This window comes from Ammospiza nelsoni, chromosome 5 (genome assembly GCF_027579445.1).
Source record: "Ammospiza nelsoni isolate bAmmNel1 chromosome 5, bAmmNel1.pri, whole genome shotgun sequence".
Lineage (NCBI taxonomy): Eukaryota > Metazoa > Chordata > Aves > Passeriformes > Passerellidae > Ammospiza > Ammospiza nelsoni.
The window spans coordinates 44793976-44812148 of NC_080637.1; the positions used below are offsets into that span (position 1 = coordinate 44793976).

Here is an 18173-nt window from a genome sequence, read left to right on the forward strand (position 1 = left end):
CACTCTTACGTGCTGTAGGGGACCGTAGCAGCTGTTCCTCCTGAGGGAAAGGGCTGTTTTTACGAGATTTCTCCTTTCCATTTTTTATCGCTCCGCGCAGCCGGCCCCGGCCCCGGCCCCGGCCCCGGCCCCGGCCCCGGCCCCGGCCCCGGCCCCGGCCCCGCCTCCCCCTCACGGGCCCGCGCGCGCACCCCGGCGGCGGCGCGCGTGCGCGGCGGAGGGCCCGGCCCCTGCCGCCCTCCCGGCCGAGTCCTCCGCCGTCCCGGCGTGCCCCGCGCGCACCACAGAGCGTAGCGCCGGCCCCGCCGCTCTCCGCGGCTCGCTGCGTGCGCGTGAGGCGGCGCGGCCGCGGCGACATGGCGGGCGTGGGGCGGGCGGAGGAGCAGGAGCAGCACCTGAACGGCGAGCTGCCCCCCGAGCCCGAGGACAGGGACGGCGCGGCCGGGCTCGGCGCCGACGATGGCGCCAAGAAGAAGCGCAAGAAGAAGAAGAAGGGCAGAGCGGGCCCTGCGGGTAAGGGCCGGGCTGCGCCGCGACCCCGCGCTGACGGGCTGGGCGGCGTGAGGGGCCTCGGCCGCACGCCGGGAAGCGGGCGCGGCTGTGCGCGGGCGCGGGGGGCTCAGGGGTCCCGGCGGGCTCAAGGGTCCCGGCGTGCGGGTGCAGGGCACCGCCGAGGCCGCTGTCCCGGCCCCTGGCAGCGGTGTGGGCTGAGGGGGATCCCCGCGGCTCGGAGGGGCTGGCGGTGCCCGGAGCATGCCCGGAGTGTCCTCCCCGCTCCGATGTGCGCAAGAGAAGGCACCGCTTCCCTCGCCCTCTCCTCTGCCCCGAGGGGAGAAGGGTGTAGGACTGCCGCTGTAAAAGTCATCCCGCCTGATGGAGGCTCTGCACCCCTCCCAAGTTCTCGGGGAGAGCTGGAGCAAGTCTGGGCAAATAGCGTAAAGGCGCGATGGTTTGGGTTTGTTTTAGCAGGCCATCAGTTAGCCATGATCGTGCTGTGCGTTTATAATTATCTACCTCACGCCCATATTATCTCACCAGAGCAGGCTGCTGCTATGGGAAGAAGAATTAGTTACCGTGGCAGAAAAAAGTAATCAGAAGTGTCAGGCTAATGTACCTTTATATGCAGGTTTCATTAACAGCACCTGTCACTGTGCTGTTCTGCAGCCTTACACTTTGGGGCTGCATTAAGACACAGAAAGGCATTGGGTGCTCAGGTGTCTGTGGGCTGAGTACAACATAATGTTTTTATAAAGCTTTGGGGGCTCTTGGTTACTAACATGGAGCTAGTGTTTTACAGTAAGTCATACTTTAACTTTACAAACAGGACAAGAAACTGATAAAGAAATGGAAGGTGCTCTTGATGATGTAGCAAAACAATTGGACAAGCAAGCCCTGGAGGAGAAAGAAAAAGATGATGATGATGATGGCAAGTATAACTTCTATTTTCTCTTTCTATTTTATTTCCAGTTTCACCTTCTTCCAAGACTCCCTTTTAACAGACTGTTTACAGATGTCTTGGTTCGATTTTGGTTGGGTTTGTTTTTAGAGAGGTGAGATGCAATTATCTATAGTTTCTACTTTTTGTCAATGGTTTTGCTGTCACACAGGTGTACATATAAAAGTAACAGCAATACAGGCTTTGTTAAAGTTTGTGTTTTCAAGGATCTACCTGCTGAAGGGCAGTGTTTAGTTTGAGATAAGGTAAGCTATAAATCATTCTCACTTGCATTACCACAGCCAGTAGACATTTATGTCCCAAATTATGTCTCTTATTCTTGGCTTGAAACATACAGAGAAAATTTCAAGGGAGTGTTTTAATTAATAGGTTTTACAGTCTTTACCAGTGACTTGAAACCTGCTCATCTGTAATTATAATTTTTAATTGAAATTGAATTTGGGGGAAAATTAATACATAAGCAAGACACACACTTTGGATGTTGCTTGTGCTGTGTAGCTGGTTTTCTAAGCCAGAACCTTGAAAGTGTCTCTATTGAAATCCAGACCAAGTCCATCTTTTCTGTAGGGAGATCCAGTTAAGGTGCTTTATTTCCTTTGGTTTGATGGATGGTTCTCTACAGAAATGGATGTTTCAGAAAGCACATTTCTTAAAGTGGTAATTTAGTGTCATTTTTCTGAATTAGCATATAAAGTTGGCTCAACACTTTGAGCAGTCTGCTTAGAAATCTTCTTAGTTCACTTGCTGGAATTTGTCCTTCCAGAATGTCATTTTAATGAATTGGGAATGGAAGTTTTAAAAAATTCAATCAGAGTGCTGAGACATATTAAGTAACAAATTTATCTTTGACCATTACCAATCTGCAGCATCAAGTTTAGTGCAGGTACCTTGCATAGAAATCTGTTCTTATGGCTTGTTTTGTGGAGTTGAAATGAGTGCAGTATGTGCTTTGCCATCATTGCAACTTTAGGAAGAAGTATTGAGGAGGGTGGTGAAAACTGTATGCAGTAGAAAGAAATCTTTGAAATCATGAGAATAGTTAGAGTTCTGTCTTGGAAGAAATAACAATGCTGGTTGCAGATCAAATGCTCTGCTCTCCTAGCCTCTTTACAGTATTAGTAATTGTGTTACAGTATTAGAAAGCATAAAACAATGAAGTGATGCTATGACTGAATTAATAATCTCTTTTTTTCCCCACATATTAGACTTGGATGTGTTTTTAGTAAAACTGATGCTTTTGCAGGAAAATTATAACTAATTGAAGTGTTTTGAAGACAGCTGTGTTCTTGCCTGTACTGGTTGTCACTATTTGCCATCTTAATTGTGTAGTTTCAGAATTGTTTTTATAAGACATGCTGCATTAGATTAAAGTCAATAAAATACCTACTCCCTTTTGCTTTTTATTTTTTTCCTCTTGATAAGCCTGTAACTGGGTGGCCTCAAAAAGGAGACTAACTTTTGAACTCTAGGGGAGATTAGCAAGTGCTCTTTGGATTTCCCTGGCCATATTAAAATATGCTGATATGTAACATTTTTGCATGATACTGTGCAAAGTTATTAAATGGCTATACCAAAATGATACAAGGTTGGAGTTCTGTTTCACAAAGACCTGAAATTGCTTTTCTGGTGACAATTTATTTTCCTTAGCAGCTAAGTAAGCTGAAGACAAACAGTGTTGGTAGATGCAGTAGTTCTGTTTCTGGCAGCACAGTTAGTCTGCAGTAGCCTTCAAGGACATGAAAGCATAGGCAGGGCTGCTTTGGCTCACAGTTGGCAGTTTCACGTGCAGTGATGTATGAAAGAGCTACAATACCCAGATACCAACAGCAGCAATATTTAAGAAATGCTGGGGTTTTTTTTTCTCTTCAGTTTAGGCCTAGCCTTTGAAAAAATAATCCAGAAATCTCTTGGTGAATGAACTGGAGTATGCCTAATTAATTTCTTTATGAATGGTTTGGGCATTGCTCAAGGTCAGGACAAATGTGACATAACAAAAAGTTATCACATTTTAAAGAAATTTATATGCACTGGTAAGGATTTTTGGTTGCCTATGAAATACAGATTGATGAAGAATCTGGTAGGTTGGGACCGTGTTATAGATACAAAGTATTTATATTTGCAGTTTGTTACAGAAACTTAAATTAAAATACTAATGCCAAAATGAGCTGGGAGGGGCAGGAGTGACACTACTGAAATTTGCCCCAGCTGCAGAATTCCAGCACTCACCATGGCGTAGAATTGCTGATGATATTGACCATCATGAGAGGCTTGAAATTTAGTGACTGGAGCAGCTGGTCAGTGTTTTGGTTTGGTTTTTAAGTACAAGCTTCTGGATAAATAGACTCAAAATGGAATGCTCTGACTTGATTCTAGAAGTTCTTTTAATTTTACTTCTTGCTGTAGTTGAAAATGTTCTATATGTAGATGAGTAGTACTTGTCTACTTTGAAAAGAATTTGTGGTTAGCACCAGAAGGTTTAGGTAGCTGATGGCACCTGAAGTACTGAGTATGAAGTAAGTAGGAATTAGATGTTGCCAAATGTGAAGTCTGCAGGGGTGTTGTTACCTCCCAGATGTGGCTGTAATTGGTGTGGCTGATTCTTGGTGCTTACCTGCTGTGCTCCTGGAAACCTCCCACTGGAATGGATTCATAGAATGTTTTGGGTTGGAGGCACCTTTAAAGGTCCTCTGGTCCAAGGCCCTGCAGTGATCTTCAGGCAGACCACGTTGCCCAAAGCTCCATTCAGCCTGACCCTGACTATTTGCAGGGATGGGGCATCTTCACCTCTCTGGGAAGCCTGTTCCAGTGTTTGACCACCTTGTACCTCACACATTCAGTGCTTTTGCTGAGAGTGGTGTTTGTGACCTTCCCTGTTATCTCAAGATTCAATTTACCCTGGCCTAGAGTGCTGGCATCTTTACTTCTCTGGGGTCTTTACCTTTCCAGATACAGTAAGTTCTTGTAGCTGAGAATCAGAAGATGGGGTGGAAGCAGTAGTTTCTAGCTTTTTGTTAGCTGTTGTATCTAATACAGTGTCCTTTAACAATTCCATGCATCTATTTGCCTGAATTGAGAGCAGAGGAATATGAGGTAGGACTTTCTGAAAACACTTTACCTGAGCTCTCTTTTTTCCTCTGTTTGGTGATATGTTTGTTGTCAAGTTTCAAAACTATTTTCTTAGGTCTGTGTTTGGTGTAGGGACTGAAAATACTGATGGTTTGGTGGCAGCTTCTGGATGTTGTCTTTTAATCCATTAAATTCTGCTGTAAGAGAAGTGTTTCCAGATAGTCCAGATGTTGTTGTGTTCTATTCAAACATAGATTCTTTTAAGATTATTTTGTGTTCAGCTGAGCACTTTCTTTCCTATAGATGGAGATGGTGAAGGAGATGGAGCAACTGGGAAAAAGAAGAAGAAGAAGAAAAAGAAGAAAGGACGTAGGTATCAAGCACAAAAATACAGACTATGTGAATATTTGGTATTAAGTGTGTGCAAGTGCTGGTCTTGCAGCTGAAACAAATTGAAGGGTGCAGTTTGCGTTTTTAGGCTAAGTCTGGCAAGTTATCTTCTTTCTGGTGTCCCTGAATGCCATTGCGGGCATTCATTGGACTCCAGCATTGGCTAAATGAAGTCATATGAGGACATTGTGATACAATGTTGTCTTGGTAGAAGCCCAGATTCCAGTTAAGGAGATCTTAAATAACTTTTGCAGTTTAACTTTTATGGTTGAAATGAGAGGGTTAGTATTTCCAGAGTCCCACGTGTAACACTTCCTTGTACTCCACAGCTAAGGTCCAGACAGATCCACCTTCTATTCCAATATGTGATCTGTTTCCCAGCAATGTATTCCCAAAGGGAGAAGAATGTGAATATCCACCAACACAAGATGGGTGAGTGTTTTAAGCTTAAGGAAGAAATGCTTTCATTTTGATGTGCTGAAAAAAATATTAATGTGCAACTAAATCGACAAAATGAGTAATGTACTTTGGGGTTTGCCCTTTTTTTCTTTAACTGGATTATCAAGGAACTCAGTGAATACCAGTCTTCAGGCCAGAAATGTTTGTCTTTCCCTACCCTTTTAATTAAGGTGCAGCCAGTATGAGCAGAATTGCTGTGAGGCAGGAGGCCCTTGAGACCCATGGTGCTGACAGACTTTCAGCAGGCAGCTTGTAAGAAAAACTTTGTCTGAATCAGAAGTGAGTGAAGGTTTAAAATTCAGGGAGGTGAGACACTATTATGCAGCAGTTTTGTGGCCATTGAGATGCCAACTTTCTGCTACTTATTTTTTGGTAGAGACATACCGATCTGTCCATTTAATTTAAAAGCCTACATGGTATATTCTGTACTTTGCCTCTCTCTCTTGGAATTAATGTGTAGTTATTGTAACCTCACCTGTTTTTGTAACTCATAGTGATGTGGGAATAACGTGCAATTGCACTAAACAACCAACAGCTTCCAGTGGCTCACTGGAACAGAGATCTGCACCCTTATGTTTTACTGGTGACTGCTATTTCTTTGTGCATTGTTAGAAACTAAGACATACCAACTTGAATGAGTTTTCCTGATTTTTTTTCCTATGTGAAGTGTTGTGGAAGGTCACATTTTACCTGGGGGAAACAGAGGATGCATGGCACAGAATTAGCTTGAATTGTATGCAAACTTGAATGAAAAGACCAGGTATTACTGGAAACTTTTAGACTTCCAGGAAATATTGAATCAAAGCTCTAAAAAAATAGTTTAAACCAAAGGGAGAGAGTAGGTAGATATTTGTATGTCTGAAAGCATTGTCTAGATTTCAGTGACTTTTACTTCAGAATAAAAGTACTCTGGAATGTTGTTTTTATTGGTTATTTAAACTCAATGCCTATTTCTCATGGAATGTAAGTAAAATAAGTAAGAGAGGTAATGCTTCCAGTACCCCCTATAAATTGTGTTCAGATAATATGGTTTCATTTTTATGAGAGGAAAATTTGCTTTCAAGGAAGCTTCTTCTTTTTCATTATTTTAGTTTGAACACAATTTCCAAGAGCAGCATTTCATCAGCATGCTAATGAAGTGCTTGCACAGGGTAGTTCTGGCAGGCTGATCCAGGAGTGATTCTTTAATGTTTAAGAGTTTAGTATTTAACCTGGGCCACGTTCATAAGTATATGATTTAAACCAGAAAACTAGATAATAAACAACTTCATCATGTACATAGTTTATTAACAAATAACACGCTCTTTTTACACCTCTAATACATATTCAGCTATTGAAGATTAAAATATTTTCTCTGGTTTAACTACTCTTTATTGAAAAGAAAAAGGACAAAAGCCATAAAAACAAACCTCCTTTCATAACAGGATTTAAGTGGGGTGTCTTTTCTGGACCTGATGTTCTGCTATGGAGGAATATATGCTTCTAAGGAACCTGAAATAGTTTCCTCATGTAATGTGCTTAAGCAAATATGTGCTTAGTTTTCTTCCTAATTTAAATATTCAAATCTTGCTATGCTACTTTAGTATTTCCTAATATAAGCCACTACTTAAATTAGTAGCTGACATTAATGCCAGGACATTTCATATTCTGAGTAATTCCTTCATTTTATATATTGGTGGAGCATTTTTGTGCCATGTCTTATTCATGCTGAGGTCAGTAGGGTTTTGCCTTTGATTTTTTAAGAGTTGCACTTCTGTTCTTAACTGTTAATGTCATGTGCTTTCTAAAGTTACCTCTCATCAACCCACAATTGTGTATTTTGTGTGAGAAGTTCAGCTAGAAGTGGGCGTCATTCAAATTTCAGCCTAAAAATAATAGCAGAGAATCAATGCTTCCATAGACAACAGACTAACAGGTTTAACATTTTTATATCTCCAGTTGTTTGGCGGGGGAGGTTGTTTTGGTTTTTTTTGAAGCTTGTGTTTTTTCTTGCAGATGTGGGAATTTGAAATTATACAACCGGGAGGGCAGAAAATAAATAAGCAGTATTTCATGGTACACCAATTCTGTTAAAGTAGAATTCAGGAATTCTTGACCCTGCCTATTTGTTTCTGCCTGTTTGCTGTTACAGAGTCACTGACTGGTTTGCTTTGGAATGTACCTTGAAGATGAGCTAGTTCCAACCCCCCTGCCATAGGCAGGGACACCTTCTGCAATTTCTCTGGGCAGCCTGTTCCAGTGCCTTAACACCCTCACAGTAAATGAATTCTTCCTAGCTTCTAATCTAAACCTACCATCTTTCAGTTTATAGCCATTGCCTCTTGTCTTGTTACTCTATGACCTTGGAAAAAGCTCTCCCTTTCCGGTTCTGGAAGGTGCTCTGAGGTCTCCCCAGAGCCTTCTCTTCTCCAGGCTGCAGGGCCCCAGCTATTCTCAGCCTGTCTTCACAGGAGTGGTGCTCACAGCCATGATCATTTTAATGGCCCTTCTCTGCACTCACTGAAACAGCTCCACATCTTTCTTATCTTGGAGGCCCCAGAGCTGAATGTAATACTCCAGGTGAGGTCGCAGTAGAGGGGTAGAATCACCTTCCTTGACCTGCTGGCCACGGTGCTTTTGATGCAACCCAGTGTGTGATTTGGCTTTCTGGGCTGTCAGTGCACATTGCTTGGTCATGTGGAGCTTCTTGTCCACCAACATCCCCAAATCCTTCTCCTCAGAGCTGCTCTCAATCCATTCTTCACCCAGCCTGTGTTTGTGAGGGGATTGTCCTGACCCAGGACAGGGTGCAGAACCTTGCACTTGGCCTTGTTGAACGTCATGAGGGTCACACAGGTCCACCTCTCAACCTTGTAATGGTCCCTCTGGATGGCATCCCTTCCCTCCAGCATGACTGCTTTATCTGGGAGAAGATAATCTGAGGAAATGCTTTTCTGGATTTCTTTGATCACTATAATTTAAATTACAGTGTGATCCTGTAAGGATTTGTCCTGGTGAAAACTGCAGGCTGTGAACTGGAGTAAAAAGCTGGACCAAATGGTTTGGACAAGAGTTGAATTCCTTCAGCTGACATGTGACAGGCAGCACATTAGGGGAAAAAAAGCTTGTTAGCTCATGTACCTGTGTTAGCTCATGTACCTGTGGGAGGACTTGTGTTTGGCATGAGGCCTTCATCTGACCAGCTGATTTTTCATGTGTCCTGAAGTGCTTAGGCCACAGCAGAAGTTCTTGTTGCCTCCCTTGCTGAGCTCCCAGGTGGCAGTAGTGCAGCTTTTTCAGCACAATGCTTTGGGTCTGCTACAGTGTTTTAACACGTAGAGGCAGTTCTGTCCCCCGCTTGACTTGTGTGAAGTGACAATATGCTGAAATACTGTAAGACAGAGTGAGGATGGCTTCCTGCCAGTTTGCTGGAGTTGCACTCCAATCTGTGACAGATGGCAGAGCAGCTGCCCAGACTCTGTCAGCAATTCTTGCTACCAAGGGTTGTTCGCTGCTGGAATCCAGAACAGTCTGAAAGGATCTTTGAGTCTCTGTCCCCAGTGTTTTTCTGCAGTGCACCTTTTCCATCTTCAGTGACTACTGTGCTGGCAGGAGCCCAGGTTTTACAGCACGCTGCTTTCTTTTCTTGGTATTTGCTGGATTGAGGCAAATTGTAGGGGTAGTATGTGTGATGCTTGCTACTGGAGCAAGAAAACTGCTCAGAAAGGTAAATGTGGGATTTCTGCTTTACACTTTTATCTGAAAAGAAGCAGAAAGTTCAATGGAAACAAGCAAAAGGGTCTCAAAATATTTTGTGTCCTCTGATCATCCTGAGAAAGATTAATGGAATAGCCTGTTATCCTCCTTTATCTTTTCAACTATTATACTGAAATACTCAGTATAAATATATATACTTATAAATCTGTATATAAGTATATATTCTTAGTTCAAAATGCAGCAAAACTCAAGGGCATAGTCCCTTGGTTCACTTGTACCAGTTTCTTGGCTGTAAGGGAAACTCAGAGTGGAGCTAAGATACGTGTCTGTGAAACAGGTAAAAAGCTACACCTTTGGATTTCAAAAGCTAATCCTTTACACTCTGTCTACTCAGTTGTTTGCTTAAAATCAACTCATTTGCATTAATTTCTAAATTTGAAAATCAGTGTATTTCAGCATCTTTGGTCCATCTTTTCCACCACCCATTTTCTTTGAAGACCCACCTGCTAGCATGTGTAGCAGTGTATTGTTCTAGTACTTTTTGTCTGGCATAGCATGTACAGAGTTCTTTGAGTCATCTCTAGCGTTTTTTGCACTATTGTGTGGCTACAGCTTCACCATTTGAAGGGTTATCTCTACTTTGTAGTCAGAGTAGTCTTCTAGCTAAGTTCTGACAGTTATTGGAGTACTTTAATTATGTTTTTGTTTGTTTGCTTTCATGGAACCTTAGTCACATTGGATTTTGCATAATACAAAATATATTCAAAGCTAATCTTATACTTAATCCTGTATTAAAAACTATTTCTGTCTTTGTTCTATGAGCCTACCAAAGAGCCACAATGAGTGGTGCTCTCCCATAACAAATGTTAATTCACCATCCAGCCCATTTAGAAAGTAACATTCTGGCCTGTGTCATACTTACCGTGCACTGTGTTAGGTGTTATTACTTAAATATTCTGAGCGTGACTGAAAATAATACTGGAACTGCAAGCTTTTAAATTTTGAAGATGCTTATTGTCTGTGTCAGCAGCAGTTTCTGGGCCAAGCAGCCACACCACAGTGCTGAGGTTCATCTCTATACAGGAACAATGCTGTCTGAATGAATAAGATTGTTAAAAAAATTTTTGCATGAGTAGAGCCTGATGCAGTTTTTTGCCCTGCTGAACTTAAGGTGGACTTGCAGATATTACTATGAAATTTGTGCGCCTGTTCTGTGTCTTGGAAAACTTGGGCATCCTTCAAGCACTCTGCTTGTCTGGGCCTTTGGTAGGATGTTACTGCCTTGCACAACCGTTAGCCTGTGGTACTGATAGATTTTTTATTTATTTTTTTTTAATAGGCTTCCTTTATTCTGAAAATTGTATAAATCAGGATCTTTTCTTACACAGGGGAATGTAGACCTGACTGGTTAATAAACACTTTGCAGGCTTTAGACAGAAGTTGTAATGACTGCTGTGATTACAGTAACTAGTTTAAAACATTTCCTTTATTTTCAAGGCGAACTGCTGCTTGGAGAACAACTAGTGAAGAAAAGAAAGCACTAGACCAAGCCAGTGAGGAAATCTGGAATGATTTTCGGGAGGCTGCAGAGGCACACAGACAAGTGAGGAAATATGTTATGAGCTGGATAAAACCTGGAATGACAATGATAGAAATCTGGTAAGGACACACATCTTCTAGAAGACCTGTGCTGTAGATTTTTCTTCATTTTCCACAGAGGGAGAAATTTAGCCTCAGTTTTGTGCGCTTAATTCACTGTGTAATGAATGTTGAGGAGATTTGTGTTTGAAGTACACAACCACTGTTGCCAATTATTTCCTTTAAGCTTCTTCTTGCATTTTTAGCTTATGCAGCTTTACAGGGCCTGGGATTATACTGAATTTTAAACTAAGCTTTCCATAATGTTCATGTACTTTGATTATGTGCTTCATTTAGTTTTCAGTGCCTTTGCTACTCTGCAGCAGTGCTGGGAGAAGCAGCAATAGCAGCACTGCTGCTGCTTGCCAGAATTGTCATGAAATGGCATGTGGACAGTGAGATGCAGTCTGTGCTGGGGACTGGGCAAGGATAGGAGGCATAAAACCAGCATGGCTGTGTAATCAGTCCAGGGCAGGAAGGTTTGGACTATGTTTAGTCTTCTTTGACTGACTGCTGTTTCTGGTGGAAGCACAGTGGGGTTTTTATTATTCTCAGTTAGTAAGAAATAACTGAGCAAATGGATTCGGATGAATGTGAATTTAATTAAGTTTAAAGAAAGAATTAGCCTGGACTGATTTTCGTGACTCTTCCAACTATTACTTTTTCTGTCCTTCAGTTTATCTAGATTGAATGTCTACTGTCCAAGTACTGCACTGATCCAGAACAGTTTAGCTTCCAAAATCAGGTGCTTTCAGCCTGGTGTGACTGAGGACTGTGCTGACAAGAGTAGGATAGTAAGAAAGCTAATGAGAGCTGATCCCCAAGGTAACTGTGCAAGGATAACAGAAAGACATAATATGCCATGAGGGAAAGTAGAAGAAAGGCAGCTCACTGGTCTGGGTGAAACAAATCTGTTTTAGTGAATTATACAGTTTGGCTGTTCTAAGCACACATTTCTTCAAAACATGACTGTTCTTGCTAAAGTACCTCACACTGTGGGGCCTTGCTGATTAAAATATGCTCTCTTTTTTCATATTTCTCTGGCTTTCTTAAAATCAGAGTTTGGTGCACTGCAGTGAGCTGCAGTTTACCTCAATCACTGACACTGAAGGAGAATGCACTGTTGGATGTGTATTTGTGGATTTGCAGTAGCTAGCATCTTGAGGTTAGACAAAACCAAAAAACAAAGGCTAGTCTCACACGGTTTTATTTTATCATAGTTACCACTCAGTTTTTAAAAAAAAGTCCTTTTATAATCAGTTTTTTAATAAATAAGAGGCTTTACCTCCTTTTTCCCACCACCTTTTAAATCACAGTAATTATAAAGAATGCATTTAATTTGCCTAAACTTTGGTTGTCTAACCTCTGCTGTTCAGGAAGAATTGGTTAAATGTACCTTGTAAGGATAAATATTTTAAACTTAAATTAAAAACAATAGAGAAGGGCTCATTTTTGCCTAAGAAAGGGTAGAGGAAACAACACAAAGAGCTGAAGATTGTTGTGTTGTGCCTATGTTTTTCAGCCTAGAGTTGTCTGTCTACTTAGCACACAAATAGTTATTTTGATATAAAAACATTTGCTTTAATATTTTTCTGAGGTTTTGTTCTTGCATTGATTTATTTGAAATCGTCATAAGAAATACTAATGACAACTGTCCTATTCTTTTTTTCTTCTCCCTCCCCTCTGCCTTTCAGTGAAAAACTAGAAGACTGCTCACGTAAGCTGATAAAAGAAAATGGTTTAAATGCAGGTCTTGCATTTCCTACGGGGTGTTCTCTGAATAATTGTGCTGCCCACTACACTCCCAATGCTGGAGATCCAACAGTCCTGCAATACAATGATATTTGCAAAATAGATTTTGGAACACATATTAGTGGTCAGTTTTCATTTATTAATTAAAACTTTGAGAATGTTCTTCGGTGCAAATACTGTGGAGCTAACTTAACTTCTGCTGATTTCAGGTCGAATTATTGACTGTGCTTTTACAGTCACATTCAATCCAAAATATGACAGACTACTACAAGCTGTAAAGGATGCCACAAATACTGGAATAAAGGTATGATCCTTATGTAAGTAATTTACAAAGACTTCTTCAGTAAATGTTGTGTTCTTTTCCATTTATATTTGCATTTCTTTTCAGTGTGCTGGAATAGATGTACGTCTCTGTGATGTGGGAGAGGCCATACAAGAAGTTATGGAGTCTTATGAAGTTGAAATTGATGGCAAAACATACCAAGGCAAGTTATTTTCTTCATATAGGGATAGTTGTTTTAGAAGTGTGAATCTGTATATCAATTTGTATAAATATTGATTTCAACATAAGATATTGAAAAGACTTTTCTGCTAGAAGTATGGTGTGGGTCTTGCATAAATACATGTTTGTGGCTGGCTTGCCTTTCCTTTGGAGAAACGTTCTTGGCTTATACTTCCAAGTATTGCATCTCTTAACAGATAAGATGATAAGATGAATGCTAAACAGCAGTTTTGAACTGTGCAGATAATTTGATACTTGCTGTTTGGCTTATTAATAAGCTTTTATTACTGTTGGAGTTGCTGCTCTTTAATAATGAAGCCTTGCTAAAGCCTACAAAACTATCCTGTGGTTTGGCTGGTGTTTGTACAAGATAGTGGATAGTTCTGTGTTTGGTTCCTGTGCACTATGATGACTCACTATCACACTTTGAATGTGGGATAACAAACCAAATTGCCCTAAAGGGATCACCATTTGTTAGGAAATTGCCTGTAATATTCATGTTCTCTTCCAAAGTGAAGCCAATCCGCAATTTGAACGGACACTCCATTGGGCCCTATAGGATACATGCAGGAAAAACAGTACCCATTGTGAAAGGAGGAGAAGCCACAAGAATGGAGGTCAGTTGAGTTCTTTATTCCTTCTGTTAAATTTCCCCAGTATCATTGCAAGAATAGTATTTCTGTGCACTTCTCATTTGTAGTTTTTGTCATTCTGGTGAATAATTGCAGTGGAATAAGTGCTGTAATGTGTAATGCTCCTGTACAGGAGTAGTTCTGTCTCAGTGCCTTCTTCATTTTAGCCCTGGAGTGTTCAGGTATCTAACAGTTCCTGAAACTGAAGCCTTGGAATACTGCTGTTTAAAAAACAAACCAAAAGAAACCCACCACTGTTGAAATCTGAATGCCACAGTAATCCTTACTAAAACTCCTACATATTTATTTCTCTGTGTGTATATGTTATTAATGGAGTGTTGGAATGTTGCATTAGGAACATTCATGAAAAGAAAAGCAACATGAAAAGGAATTCACATTTAGGGGTGAACTGGAATTCAGGAAATGAGAGTTTTCCTGAATGACTTGCAGGTCATTCATACTCCTTGTTTGTTTCTTTTCTAATGAAACTTTCTCTCAGTCAGGTAATTCTTGATGAACACATCTGAAGTGTAGTTTTGGATAACTTTTTGTGAGTACTGTTAGATAGAGTATTTTTCTTGAAAAGCTTCCAATGTAGTTTTTCTCTGCAGATACAAAGTAATTAAGTGTATTTGTAGTTAATGTGAGAGGCTAGTTCAAAGATGATGTTTGGGTAGTGTTCTGGAGCAGGGAAAGGGCAATGGCTGTACATGATGTGATAAAGTACCAGTTGGGAAGGCAGTATTCAAACATGGAGCCTGAGATTTAGCCATCATTGTCACTGAAGCTCTTGTTCTCATAAGATAAGATTTAAAAGATGGGTGATGAGACAAGATGCTTTTAATTTTATTCTAAGCTTCATCACTAATGATCACCAGTAAGTCTATCAGGATAGATGAGGCTTGTCAGAGCTGAATAGGCACAAGTGTGGTCTGGACAGGATTGTTTTTTGGGGTAGGCTCACTCTCATCACCCAAAACTTGTATCATAGTTGTTTACCTATGATGTGCACAAAAAGACAAAGTTTAAATTATCTTATCTATAAGACTGTGCAAAGGGATTAAGAGTATTGGAAAAGGAAGATAGAAAAACTTGTGTGTTCTTCTTAGTTTGACTTAGTTAATGGCTTGGCTTTGGGGAGAAGACTTTTTCTAATTTCTTCAGCCTCTGTAGGTTACTTAGGACACAATTGTACATCGTTAAGTACGGTGAAGTTGACAATGAAGAATGTGAAGCATAGCCAAGGTCTTGCTGTACTGTGCTAATTATAGTATCAAACTGCAATCCAGGGAGTTTTTTGTGACTAACAGAGCCTCTGATGATCCTTATTCAGAAAAAGTGGGTTTTAAGTGAATCTTGTGGCAACATTGGGGCTTTTTGAGGGTTGGTTTTTTAAATGAGTCAGTTGAATATTCAGGGACGTCTTCAAAAGTTTGTCTTGAATTTGTAGCCTGTTACTGCTTTTCATACGGCTTCTCATTCTGGGCTGCTGACTTTAAAAGCAGCTTAATAAAATACACAGTGAACTCATAGTGTCCATCAGTGTTTGATGCCATGGCTTGTTAAGTCCCTGTCATAGTCCTGCTGTTAAGGATGTGTGAATGCACTTGGCAGAAATGAGTTTGTATAATGGCATTTCAGTATGTTCTTGGCTAGAATTTTGATAATGCCCTTGCAGATATATATGTATCACCTTCATTTCTTCAAGAAATTCATCTTGTGGAATGAAAATGAGCAGGTTAAGGGTATATACTAGCACCTGTTACCAGAAAATTCTTGCAGAAATTGGGCAGTATGTGTCAGTAATCAGCATCTATTTGCTATGTCTAAACTATACATATATCCTAGGACTTATACCTGAATAGCACAGAAGTACTTCCAGGTAGCAAAAGTAGTCTCTTAGCTGTGTTAGATGTATGCCTTGACAATGTTTTAACTGCAAGGACTTTGAGAAATTGTGACTAGAGACATGCTAATGCTTCTGGCTTGAAATAAAATGCTACTAATGTAAATAGTTGATGGTAGTTGTAACTCTAATGTGTGAAATCTCCATGCTGAATTTTCTTCTACATTGATTTGACAATTGAATCTATTCCCATTTAATGACTCATGTTCAGAAGTGTAATACTGAAATGTTCTATCACAATGACACAATGTCACATTTTCCTATTGCACCATGTTCCTTTTTTCTCTCCTTAGGAAGGTGAAGTGTATGCCATAGAAACCTTTGGTAGCACAGGAAAAGGCGTTGTTCATGATGATATGGAGTGTTCTCATTACATGAAGAACTTTGATGTCGGCCATGTGCCAATAAGGTTGGATTTTGTTGGTGTATTTTGATAGAGCTACCACCCCCTTGGGATTCAAATTTGATACAATGCATGTTCTTCACTAATTAAGGCTGGCAATACTAGCAATATTGTTACAAAATACACTCTCATTGTTAGTGTGGAATAACACAGAATTATTTCCAAGAAACTGAAAATGGAGAAAATATGTTTTGTGAATACAATCTTCCTGCCATTATTTTTTTTATGATTCATAATATATAGATTATATTTGTGCATTCACCTGTGTATTAAATGTATAGTGGGTTTTTTTAGTCAGTATCTGTACTGTGATTGTGTGTCACAATCTTTGTCTTGCTGCTGTTCTCAGAATCTATTAAGCTATTTGTGCCATCTGTTTTATTTCATGGATATTTTGAGAGTTTTGAGTTTTTGTTTTAGTGTATAGCTGTAAAAAGAAGAAATTCCTCATTTTTAATTTCACTGAGTTTGCATTTTGGCATTTGTAGGAGTGCAACATATTTTCTGAAACAAAGACCACTCTGGTCAGAAACGTAGCAGGCAGACATGCTTTTCCATTGCACATACCAGGAGTGTGAGAGAGGATAGGAGGAATTAGACTAAAGATCGCAAAGGAACTGCTTGACTGCAACTAAGCTTAGTTTTTAGAAGATCTATAAATATATATATTTTTTATGTCTGTATATTGTAAGAAATATTAATAAAAAGCTTACTGAGTATTTACTTCAGAAGTGAAAACTCAGCATTTTAAACCACCAACCTTCTTCCAAAATTAGTGCAGATGACTGACCACTCTGAATCAGGAAGAATTCTGTTTTTCTTTATAAAATGAAATGTCCTTTTATTTTTAAGAGAGAGATTTCTGTCCCTGTGTTTAGTTTAGCTTGCAGATAGGTTCACAGTCTGTTTTGAAGGATATCTATTTGCATGAGGAGAGTGCACTTCATTTTCTAAAGAGAGCATGGGACTGATGTAGAGAGACATCCCAAGTCTAGGCACTCTGAAAAGACCTTGCAGTCTAACCTTATTCTTAGTTGGTGTGCACTATTTCTGTAGTGAGTGCATGCTGGTGATATCTCTGAATTCTCCAACACGTTCTTGTTTGGTTTTCTCCCTCCAAGGCTTCCAAGAGCGAAGCACCTGCTGAACGTTATCAACGAAAACTTTGGTACTCTTGCCTTCTGCCGGCGGTGGCTGGATCGCCTGGGGGAGAGCAAGTACCTGATGGCGCTGAAGAACCTGTGCGACCTGGGCATCGTGGATCCCTACCCGCCCCTGTGCGACATCAAGGGCTCCTACACGGCGCAGTTCGAGCACACCATCCTGCTGCGCCCCACCTGCAAGGAGGTCGTCAGCAGGGGCGACGACTACTGACTCAGAGCCACCTCAGCACCTTTGTATCCAGGCTGTCTTGGAACATACTCTGCCAGAATTCATTTGCAACACGTTGTCTGTTTGAACGGTGGACCGATGTTAATACTTTCCGTATTTGGAAAGGAAGGAATTTAATCTAAGGCAAGTCTTCTAATTGTAACTAACCATGGAAAAAAAGCTTTCAGGCCTTTAGAAATATTTCAAAAGTTACTTATTTTTTCTGTTCAGGGAAATACGTGCTATAAAGCTCAATTTTTAGTTTGGAATGAGTTATCCATTTTGTTCTGAACATTTATGATAAAAGATGCTTTTCAAATATTTATATGACCATATTCCTACTTGAATGCTTTGAATGACTACACCTGATTTCTGCGCCCCAGTCCTCTATGATATTGCCTTTTAAACTTCCTGGAATCCATTTTGTAAAAAATAAAGATAAATTTTCAAATCTGAAAATATATATAATTTTTAGAAGTCTGGTTATGATTCTGGTCAGGAGTCCACTGGGAAACTGCTCTATTAAATATTTTGCAAACTTGATTTGCCATTTCTTGTCTTGAAACTGGACCTTGTGTTGCCCTTCATATGAAACTTGGCCTTTCATGCTTGTTTAAATAGTCTTGTCAGTACTGGGATACAGGGCAAGAAGTCATCAACACTTTACAGGACAAAATGTGACAACTACAGTAAAGGTGTGTGGTAAGGGTTTTGAGTGTGCTAGTCTTTAGTTTAGACTTCAGCTCTATTAATGCAGCTGGTGGTCTCTGCTGCTGGTGGCATCAAGATGCAGCTTTGGGCTGAAGTCAACTCAGTTTTAGTGTATGTGCCTACAGAATCCTTGCCATTGGCATACCCTCTTGCACAGAGTCAAATTTCATGTGATTTCCTGTCCTTTTACA

At 40.5% G+C, this 18173-nt stretch overlaps 1 protein-coding gene across 1 annotated transcript; it reads left to right on the plus strand.

The window, feature by feature from the left end:
• The first annotated feature begins 273 nt into the window (after positions 1 to 273).
• METAP2 (methionyl aminopeptidase 2) lies at positions 274 to 17739 on the plus strand. Its single transcript, XM_059471573.1, has 11 exons — positions 274 to 513; positions 1325 to 1426; positions 4826 to 4891; positions 5242 to 5344; positions 10565 to 10726; positions 12400 to 12581; positions 12667 to 12761; positions 12846 to 12942; positions 13473 to 13576; positions 15791 to 15906; positions 17022 to 17739. The coding sequence occupies exons 1-11, from the start codon at positions 357 to 359 to the stop codon at positions 17272 to 17274; spliced, it is 1437 nt and encodes a 478-aa protein (XP_059327556.1). The 5' UTR covers positions 274 to 356; the 3' UTR covers positions 17275 to 17739.
• Positions 17740 to 18173: the final 434 nt, after the last annotated feature.